Source organism: Ovis canadensis, chromosome 17, assembly GCF_042477335.2.
Source record: "Ovis canadensis isolate MfBH-ARS-UI-01 breed Bighorn chromosome 17, ARS-UI_OviCan_v2, whole genome shotgun sequence".
Taxonomy (NCBI): Eukaryota; Metazoa; Chordata; class Mammalia; order Artiodactyla; family Bovidae; genus Ovis; species Ovis canadensis.
Genome location: NC_091261.1, coordinates 62,327,450 through 62,338,531, shown reverse-complemented (window position 1 = coordinate 62,338,531; position 11,082 = coordinate 62,327,450). Strand labels below are relative to the sequence as shown.

General features: G+C 47.8%; 1 protein-coding gene across 1 annotated transcript in view; it reads left to right on the top strand.

Moving 5' to 3' along the window:
• The first annotated feature begins 1,282 nt into the window (after positions 1-1,282).
• Positions 1,283-11,082, top strand: part of DNAH10 (dynein axonemal heavy chain 10) — a 166,163-nt gene continuing 156,363 nt past the window's right edge. The window contains exons 1-3 of the mRNA XM_069557673.1: positions 1,283-1,527; positions 6,981-7,067; positions 9,761-9,861. Coding sequence (XP_069413774.1) covers positions 1,314-1,527; positions 6,981-7,067; positions 9,761-9,861 — 402 coding nt within the window. The 5' untranslated portion in view covers positions 1,283-1,313. The remainder of the gene's footprint in view (positions 1,528-6,980; positions 7,068-9,760; positions 9,862-11,082) is intronic.

The following is an 11,082-nucleotide window of genomic DNA, read 5'->3' as shown; positions in this document are numbered from 1 at the left end:
AGCTCCTCGGTCCTCATTTATGGAATGAGTATTTTATAACAACACTCTGATCCCACTTTTCATTCTGCAGTAGTTTAATAAGGCATAGATTGTGTATAGCATTAGGTAACTTTTATGTCTATGAATTAAAAATTGAGACACTTTAGGGCCTGATTCATTTTGGAAAAGAGAAATAACAGCATCAGCTGTTCCTCAGTCTGCATTTACAAACAACCTTATTAAAGTTAAAGCCAGGTTTGCTTGCTTGCCATCTGGTGTATCTTCAGCAAATCTTAGTTCAAGATGATGAAAATAAGACAGTTTGGAGTGACAGTTTTTCAACACCCAGGCTGAACTTTGGTTGAGAATTTTAATACTTAGAACATTCCACTTGTTCCTTGATGGGAAAATCCAGTAAGAAGGCTAGATTCAGCCCAATTCTGAATCTAGGGGCTCAATTCTGTGAGGGGAAAGGACTGAACAAGTTAAAAGATCCACAAATGCATGAAAGGACGAATTTGCATCTTCCTATCAGTATTCAACTTCCCTTTACTAATGAAAAATAAATATATCTATTTTTGAGACGACGGGTGTTTTGCTTTATTATGCTTTGACTTGACTACAAAGCCTTTGATCCTGTAGCCAGTTTCCCTTCTTGGGGCTACCCCCTCCCTGATCCTGGTACACCAGAAGGCACTTGCCCCTTGGAAATCTTCGCTATGTATTTGCTCTTCTGACGCCCTTTGATCCAGAGTGACCGAGGGCTCAGACTGAAGTCCTTTTGCCTGGCGTCCAATTTTGCCTCTACCACCTCCGAGATGCCGAGGCCATCTCTGTCACCTGTTTTGCCCGTTTTCTTGTCGACAGTGCGGGCGGGACGTTCCCAGACAGGCTGGCGGTGGGAAAGCGGGAGGCTTTGCACATCCAGCGCCTACAAGTCTCCTGACTCACCTCCAGGCCTGCAGACCCTCGGCAGCTGAGACTGGCCCTGGCCGGTCTTTCAATATTGCTTGCCGCTGCTCTGCTCACCTTGGTCCTCCCAGGAGGAAGGGGGCGCCCATCCGGGAGAAGAGCCCCGACCACCCTCCGCGCGCAGGCTGGGGCGCCCCGGCCCTTCCCCAGAGGCTCAGCGCCACCCTCCCGAGTCTTGGTTCGCGCCTCTGTGAGCTCTGGGCTCCAGTACTGGCGCGAGGTTCTGCGGGGCCCGGGGCTGTGCCCCCACGCGCCAGCGGCGGCTGTTGCCGGGGCGCCCGTTGCTAGGGGCGCCGTTGCCACGGACGCCCGCCCGGCGCTCAGCTTGCTGAGCGCTGAGCTGTGTTCAGTCCTGCCGCGCCATGGACGACCTGCGAGTGCTGTGGATGCGCGACCGCGTGTATAACGCCTTCGGCATCACAGACCCTCAGCTCTTCGAGGAGCTGCTAAACCGCAACGACGGCAAGGCCGAAGAACTCATCCTGCACTTCCTCAACCAGACCAGCGACGAGGAGGGCGCCTCGACTCTCTTCTTCTACCGCAAGGTGGTGCCCGAGGAGGTGGAGGTGGAGATCGGTGAGCCCCTCGGCCGCCTTCCCGCCGTGCCCCCTTCGGCCCTGTTCGTTCCCACCATTCCGGCTAGGAAGGCAGATCCCCGCCCACCCGCCACTTTTGGCCTCCCAGACAGTCCGCAAATGCTTATTGCTGCCCACCCTGTCCAGGCACAGTCCAGGCACTAGGTGAACCGGACAAGCCCACTTAGATAAGTAATCACAGCAAACACATCACTGCATCAGTACCAGGTACAGTTCCTAACACATATGTGTGCGTGCTAAGTCGCTTCAGTCGCGCCCAGACTCTTTGCGACCCCATGAACTGTAGCCCACCAGGCTCCTCTGTTCATGGTATTCTTCAGGCAAGAATACCGGAGTGGGTTGCCAGTGCCCTCCTCCAGGAGATCTTCCCGACCCAGGGATTGCCCCCGCGTCTCTTGTGTCTCCTGCATTGATTGGCAGGAGCGTTGTTTACCACTAGGGCCACCTGGGAAGCCCCCAAACTCGTAAATCAACTATTAACGGTAGGTGTATTCAGTTCAGTCCCTCAGTCATGTCCGACTCTGCGACCCCATGGACTGCAGAACGCCAGGCCTCCCTGTCCATCACCAACTCCCCGGAGTTTAGTCAAGCTCATGTCCAATGGGTGTATTATCCCATTTTACAGATGGGCAAGCCATGGCACATAGAAGGTCAACGAACTCATCCCCACAGATCACATAATAAAGATTCAGAAAAATATGAGTCACTGTCCAACGGCATGCAGTAGATGGATGGAGAAGTGGCCCAGGGGCTGAGAGGGACACGTCACGCTCACTCTGCCAGATGATGACAAGGTCCACCTTGGTGGAGAAGAGCACCCCTTCCTATCTTTCTAGGCTCCCGCCCAGCACTTGTAAAGTAACATCGAAACAAGGTGTTAAAACATTACAGCAGATGTAAACGTTTATGTTGAACAATCGAGCATTTCAAATAAAGACAGCAACAGTGACTGATGCCCAGAACTCTCCACAGAGGAGGCTGTTCCGGCCCAGGGACATGGAGAGGGCTTAGGGGTGGGGACAGGGGGAGACAAGACAGAGGGCAGGGGACACTTAGAGAGGTGCTTGTTGGGGAAGGAGACTGAGAAACACGCAGGTTTTCTCCCAGCAGGAGTATTGGCATCAGTGCAGTTGTCATGGCCTGGGTTTGTGTGCTGTGTCTCATTAACCAAGGGCTTCCCGGGCGACTCAGTGGCAAAGAATCTGTCTGCAAAGCAGGAGCCTCGAGAGATGCAGGTTTGATCCCTGGGTTGGGAAGATCCTCTGGAGAAGGAAATGGCAGCCCACTCTGGTATTCTTGCCTGGAGAATCCCATGGACAGAGGAGCCTGGTGGGCTACCGTCCATGGAGTCACAAAGAGTTGGACACGACTGAAGTGACTTAGCAGCACACACACGTCTCATTAACATCAATGTCAGCCTTCTGTGCTAATGTCACATCTTCAGGAGACTTTCTGGATCCCCTACAGGGCCTTCCACTGGGTGGGAAGGCAGAGTCACACAGAACTTTTTAGTTACTTGAAAGGTAGTAGTCACATTCATATATTTTAAGTATACCCTCTTCACACAAAATAATACACATACTCACTGTAGAAAAATGCAAGCCCACAAATAAACAATAATAATGAATTGTAAATGACACCCAGAGAGATGACTCATAACATTTGGAATCTAACTTATTATCCGCCCCCTTCTTCCCTGGCAGACCTTTGGATCTGGATGTTTCATTATAATAGGACCTAGAAAAAAAAAAAACTAGGACCTAGAATTTAGACTTTTTCATTATCACTAAGTGAAATTGTGGATACAAAGATAAATGAACAGGATTGACTATTTCACATGTACCACAAAGTTCAGTAACGTTGAGTTTGTGTAGTTAATATATATATAAGCATAAATTTTAAGTATTATGTATATACATATCCTTAAAAATATGTATATATATATGTATATCCCAAGATCCTAAGAAATGGATGTGACTTACGCAACTTGGACTTCTTGTGACCTCTGAAGGCTTCTGTTCATAGTTCGGTGGCTGTCTGTTGTGCTGTATATACTCACACATGTTTAGCCCATTGCCTCCTGGCAGGATGTCCCTCTTCTATGCAGAAGGAGATTTTACTCACTTCAGAGGGTCCCCCTGCAAAGGGTGCTCGGAAATCCCCCAAGAGCTATGTCTGTTTCTGGTCTGTCTTTACAACCCCTGCCCCTGCCCCTGCATTCTTCTCTCCTTTTCTGCATCTTCTCCTTGTCATCACATGTTGAGAATGCAAATATATTCCCTGCTGAGGATGCTGTTCCTGGAAACTCAAAGTTACTGCTCCTGGAGATACCAGGATGGTATTGGATGTTGGGTCCTGGGCAGAGGTGGGGAGAGAGGACCTCTCCTCAGCTCACGTCTCACACTATCACTCCCCTTCTGCTCATTAAGCCTGTAGGCTCACAAAGACCCTTGGACAGTTTTATTGGATCCTTTATGGCAGTGGTCCTCAACGCCTGAGCCTGTTAGGGACCAGGCTGCACAACAGGATGTGAGCAGCGAGGTAGTGAATGAATCTTCATCTGTATTTACAGCCGTTCCCCATCACTCACATGGCTGCCTGAGCTCTGCCCCCTGTCAGATCAGTGACTGCAAAATAAACGTAACTTGCTTGAATCATCCCATAACCAGCCCCCTCACCACATCTGTGGAAAAAATTGTCTTCTATGAAACCAGTCCCTGGTGCTAAAAAGGTTAGTGACCACTGCTTTATGGAGTCAAAACTCTCTGCTCTTAGTTAAAAATTGTTTGGATGGAGACAAATAGATGCTGGTCGTGAGGAAAGAGGGGTGTCTAGACCAGCAGCGTCTAGTTCAAGATGCTGTTCTAATAGCTAAACTTGTGTTGTTTCTTGAAATAACAAAATGAAATCATACTGTCCAGATCACTTAATAACTTGCTTGCATTTTTACACAGTAATTTTTAGAAATTGCAAAGTTATGCAGTAATCTAAAAGTTGCACAGTATTAAGTAGTGAATATTTCCAGCAAGTATTACTGGAAGATATTCCCTTAAAAATTCACATAACGTAGAACTTAGAAACATAGAAAGTACAAGATAAGCCCTCACTCACCCCTAGGCCCTGCTCCCGTTCCTATGTTGTCGCTGTTTAGTTGCTTAGTCGTGTCCGACTCTTTGCCACTCTATGGACTGTAGCCCGCCAGGCCCCTCTGTCCATGGCATTTCCTAGGTAAGAATACTGGAGTGGGTTGCCATTTTCTTCTCCGGGGGATCTCCCAGTCCAGGGATCAGACCCACATGTCCTGTTTGGCAGGTGGATTCTTTGCCACTGAGCCACCTGGGAAGTGCATCCCATTCCTATGCTGCTGCTCAGTCACTTCAGTCCTGTCCGACTCTGTGCGACCCCAGAGACAGCAGCCCACCAGGCTCCCCCGTCCCTGGGATTCTCCAGGCAAGAACACTGGAGTGGGTTGCCATTTCCTTCTCCAGTGCTTGAAAGTGAAAAGGGAAAGTGAAGTTGCTCAGTCGTGTCCAACTCCTAGCGACCCCCTGGACTGCAGCCCACCAGGCCCCTCCATCCATGGGATTTTCCAGGCAAGAGTACCGGAGTGGGTCTCCAGTGCCTTCTCCGTCCCATTCCTATAGGTAACCATTATTGGTAGTTTGCTGTACATCCCGCCAGATCTTTTCTGAAATCAATTTATCTATCTATATTCAATATCATTATCATCTTTATCTTTATATATAATGATATCTATATAATGGTAAGGCTTCCTTGGTAGCTCAGCTGGTAGAGAATCCACCTGCCATACAGGAGACCCCGGTTCAATTCCTGGGTCGTGAAGATCTGCTGGAGAAGGGATAGGCTACCCACTCCAGTATTCTTGGGCTTCCCTAGTGGCTCAGCTGGTAAAGAATCAGCCTGAAATTCAGGAGACCTGGGTCCGATCCCTGGGTTGGGAAGATCCCCTGGAGCAATGATAACATGTATAGCTGCTGCTGCTGGTAAGTCACTTCAGTTGTGTCCGACTCTGTGTGACCCCATAGACGGCAGCCCACCAGGCTCCCCTGTCCCTGGGATTCTCCAGGCAAGAACACTGGAGTGGGTTGCCATTTCCTTCTCCAATGCATGAAAGTGAAAAGTGAAAGTGAAGTCGCTCAGTCGTGTCCGACCCTCAGCGACCCCATGGACTGCAGCCTACCAGGCTCCTCCGTCCATGGGATTTTCCAGGCAAGAGTACTGGAGTGGGGTGCCACTGCCTTCTCCCAACATGTCTAGAGAGAGCTCCTAAAATCATATATAAGGTCATACTATATATAGTATTTTGTGACTTGTCCTCCCTCAAAGATATCTTGGAGAATTTTGTCCGTAACTATAGATCTATGTAACTTTAGAGTCGTACCATATTTTATTTACCTGTTCCCTAATGAATGAACATTTATCCTGCCACAGTGTTTTATTTTACACACAATGACACAATGTGTCCTTTTGTACACTTTGTACACTTTCTTTATATTATGGGAGAGACTTTTAAAAGTAGAACTGGAAGTGTGGTGGGTGTGTGAATTTGTGGTTTGAACGGGTCCTGCCACACTGCTCTCCAGAAAGGCCCTGCCAGTCCACACCCAGCTACAGTGATGGGGTGCCTGTTTGCCAACATCCTCGCCAACACTGAGTATTATCATGAAAATTTTGACCAGTCCCCTAGATGAAAGGGGATTGGATGCAGGTCCTCATTCTAACGTACATTTGTGTGATAAATTAGTGGGGTTGAGTCTCTTTTTGGGTGCGTGTTGGTCACTTATATTTCTTTTGGGCTGCTTGTAACAATGTGATTATCCTATGTAACTCTCCTCTCCTGGAGAATTTGCACAGGTCTTCCTTTTGTGTCCTTTAAGGTTGTCTCCAGTAACTGGGATATTTCTATGGGACTGTGTGTTGGTTTGCAAACCGCCCCCATACACGGAGGGCAAGGAGAGACCAGAGAAAGATGCAGCCACTCTGATCAGTAGGTGGTGGTCTTGGGCGTGGCTGGATGAGTTTACTGCCTGCTCACCAGCACGTAAGAGTTTATAGAGAGCCCTTCCCGGGGTTCAGGCACCCACAGCACCTTGAGGTTCCCACCACAGCTGATCTATCCAGGTGCATCCTTGAAGTGGCTCCCAGGGTGGGCATCCCCAGGACAGGGCAGGGGTGAACAGCTCCTGAATGCCTGAGGACAGCACTCGGGTTGAGCAGTGGTCCCTCCTCTTGGTGACCTCCTTCAACAGGCCATAATAGGCTATGGGCTTCAAGAGATTCTGTGGCCTTCAACAGACTCTCCCAGGGCCACAGTCCAACTCTCAGCACCAAGGAGAGTGGTGATTCCCCGGGGCTGGCACGGTGAAACAATTCCGTTTTATTTTTCTTCTTTCGCTTTATGTGGCTGTAAAGATGATGACATTCCTGGCTTGTCTGAAGAGGAAGAAGACGAAGAAGAGACCGAGTTTCAAAAAGTGGAGTCGATAGATAGAGCATCAGGTATGGAATTGGGAGTGAGGGGCACTGGGGGGCATTCACCCGGAGGGAGGGGTAGACTTGCCCAGACTAAAATCAGACTCTGCTTTTTACTTATGTGAAGCTGAGACTTAGTAAGAAGTTTTATACAAGGAGAACGTGCTGGGTGTTAATAGGTTCATTATTAGTTACCCGGGGCTGCCGTAACTAAGGACCACAGACTGGATCGCTTAGAACAACACCACAGCCTTCTTTCCCAGCTCTGGGGGCTAAAAGTTCAAGGTCAAGGTGTGGGCAGGACTGTGCTCCCTTGACACTGGAGGACCCAGCCCCAAGTGCTGGTAGAGCCTAAATTGAAATCCTGCCCCAGATCATCACGTTGCCAGCAGAGCCCAACAACCCATTTCCTCCCCATTTCTCCTGTAACTCACCTTTCCTTACAATAGCGGAAGTTAGACGGGGTACTTTACCAAGATACTGAGTGTTTGAAAGTCAGAGGGGAAGGACTTCCCTGGTTGTCCAGTGGCTACAACTCTGAGCTTCCAATGCAGGGGGCCTGAGTTTGATCCCTGGTCAAGGAACTAGATCCCACATGCTGCAACTGAAGTGCCTGCACGACATTTTATGAAGATTGAGGATCCCGCATGCCACAGCTGAGGCCAAGTGCAGCCAAACAAATACATGCAAATAAATATTAAAAAAGAAAACATCTTGGGCTTCGCCGGTGGTCCAGTGTTTAAGAATCCGCCTTGCAGTGTAGGGAATGTGGATTTGATCTCTGGCCCAGGAAGATTCCACATGCTGTGGAGCAACTAAGCCTGTGTGCCACGACTGCTAAGCCCACAGTCTAGAGTCTGTGCTCCTCAACAAGAGAAGCCACCCCAATGAGAAGCCTGCACACTGAGGGGTAGCCCCTGCTCACTGCAGCTAGAGAAAGCGGTAGCAACAAAGGCCCACCACAGTCAAAAGGAAAAAAATCATTAAAAAAAAAACCCTTAAAAATTAAAAATAAAATCGGGAGAAAAAGGATTGGGGTGATGTGCAGTGTTTCCTGTTGTCATCTTAATTTTTTCAGAACAATTTATTTTTAACCAAAACATAACCCCCTCTCTAGTGAAAATTGGGGGTGTTAGAGGAGAGGAATACAAGTTTAGAAATACAGGCCCTCCATTCTTACTAAGATTTGTGTGGGTTGAATTTTGATAAGACAGATGGTGGTCGTGAGAGACAGTCATGTTTACTGATGGCCTCCTGCTTTATTACCAATAAATCCGTGATCGGGAAAGAATTGGGAGGGAGGAGGCTGCTTGGAGAGAAGGGTTAGGACAGTCTCCGGCAAAGCAAATTAATATTCCTTCCAAGTGTATTTTTTCTTTTCTTTTTATCGTGGTAAAACATGCAACATGAAACAGCATTTTGTCCACTTCTAAGCATATAGCTCTGTGGCATTGAGTGCACTTGGCAGCGGTTTTTTTTTTTTTTTTTTTTAATCTTCTTCTTTGGCTGCATTGCATGGCATGTAGAATCTTAGTTCCCCGACCAGGGATTGAACCCTTACCCCCTGCAGTGGAAGCATGGAGTCTTATCCACTGGCTGGATCACCGGGGAAGCCCCTCGATGGTGTATTTTTGTCTGTGGGCTGTTGCTCTTGCTCTGATAATGCTAGTTCTCCCAGCTGTAGACTGCTTCCTCTGCTAGCCAGCATGCTCAACACTCAGCCAACCTGTAGTCTAATCCTCCCAAATCTCACCCCAATCGATATTATTGTCCCGTTTTATGGATGAGAAAACCCTCTGCAGAGAGGGTTCACACCACACATGTTGATTTGTTCCAAAGTCTGGACTTTGTCCAGTGCCTTTTGGAGGAAGAGCCAAGCAGTTTGAGAAAGCTCTCCCTTCTCTGTGGGCTTCTTCAGAAACTCAGGGTTGTGACTGGTAGGCTGTGAGATTTTCAGATCCCATCAATAACAGTAGACTTGGGAGACATACATTGATTGTATTTAGTTTTCTTTCCATCCCCCACCAGTTTTAAGTTTTATAGTGAAAAAGGAGTAGATGCTAACATGTTAACTATAATCTCATCCTAAGGATAAAGCCCCATCTCTAAGTAAGAATCTCAGAGAAGTCACTCATTGGACACTGTAGCTGAAACAAGCTTGTACACTCTCACACGCAAATTAAAATTCCAACTGAGGACCATCAAAAGCACAACACAATTCTCCCAAGTATAATGTGAGCCAAGGCTACAGTAGGATTCATTTGTAAAAAATGTACATCCAACTAATTTTTAAAACATAGTTTTATTCTTTTATTTAGTAGAGGGGGTTACTCTCTAGTGGTGGTGACCAGGCTTCTCCCTGCAGTGCCTTCTCTTGTGAAGACAGGCACTAGGGCGCACTAGCTTCAGTGGCTGTGGCTCTCTTAGGCTTAGTAACTGTGGCTCCTAGGCTCTGTGGCACAGGTTCAGTAGTTACGGAGCACAGGCTTTGTTGCTCCGTGGCTTGTGGGGTCTTCCTGGATCAGGAATCGAACCTGTGTCTCCTGCGTTGGCAGGCAGATTCTTTACTACTGAACTACCAGCAGGGCCCAACACCCAGCTTTTTCACAGCACGCCCACTGAGTGAAATATACTAACGTCCGAGATGCAGGTCTGGTCTAGGTGACCAGAAACCTCGTTTTCCAAGTTTTTCATCTTGTGCATTGCATCATGTTTTGCAGCTAAGAATCTGCAGCTGAGAAGGTATTCTATACATCGTCCTCCCATGAGCCTTGAGGAGGAAGAGATGGACCTCAAGAGTATAGAGAACCTCCCCGTCAAAGTACGTGTGGCTCTTTCTCCTCCTGGGTAGGGTAATGGGAATTTCATGTCCTCGGATGAGTCTGGGTAACTGACACAGTTCATACAAGAAATGTGTCCTGTTGGATTTCCCTGATGGTCCAGGGGTTAAGACTCTGTGCTTCCAATGCAGGGATCTCAGGTTCGATCCCTAATTGGGGAACTAAGACCCCACATGCCACACAGTGTGGCCAGAAAAGAAAAAACGAAAAATGTTAAGGAACATCCTGTGTTGGACTAGAGATGATGGAATCCTGTGTTGGGGGTCCCCGAGGTCCTCTTCAGATTAAATGATCTGCCAGAATGACTCACAGGACCCAGAAAATCTTTTGTACTCATCAGTTCAGTTCAGTTTGTACTCATGGTTATAGTTTATTTCAGTGAAAGGATGCAGATTAGAGTGAACAGAGAACAAGGCATACGGGGCAGAGTCCAGGTGTAAGAAAGAACGAGTTGTCCTTTCCAAATGGGGCTGCCAGGGCAGCATTCATTCTTCTTTTAAAAAAACATTATACTTTATTTGTCTGTGCCAGGTCTTAGCTGTGGCACATGGGATCTTTAGTTGTGGCACGTGAGATCTAGTTCCCTGATCAGGGATTGAACCTTGGCCCTCCTGAGTTGGGAGTATGGAGTCGTAGACACTGGACCACCAGGGAAGTTCCCAGTGTGAGACAACACATAGGAGGTTGTGCCAATCAGAGGAGTTCACCCAAGCCTTGGTGTCCAGGGTTTTTAGTGGGGATCAGTCATGTCTGCATGAAGTCCGCACAGTTATTCAGCAGCCCATTCTACTTTGCAGAGGTCAAACTGAGGCAGTATGACCCAGTTCCCCAGGCAAACAAAATCAGTTCACCGTAAATCACATTTTTAGTGTAAACTCTCCAGCATAACATAAGGGCCCAGGTCTACAGAGATGCTCATATCAGCCAGGATGTTCCAAAACTTAAAGGTCATCACCTGGGAACTGGTTCAGGGCTAGCCATTTCCTTTTTTTAAAGATTGTTTTCTTTTTTTATGTCAACCATTTTTAAAGTCTATTGAATTTGTTACAGTATTGCTTCTGTTTTATGTTTTGGTTATCTGGCTGCAAGGCATGTGGGATCTTAGCTCTCCAATCAGGGCTCAACCTAACACCAACCGCATTGGAAGGTGAAGTCTTAAGCACTGGACCACCAGGGAAGTGCCAGGGCTAGTCTTGAGCACC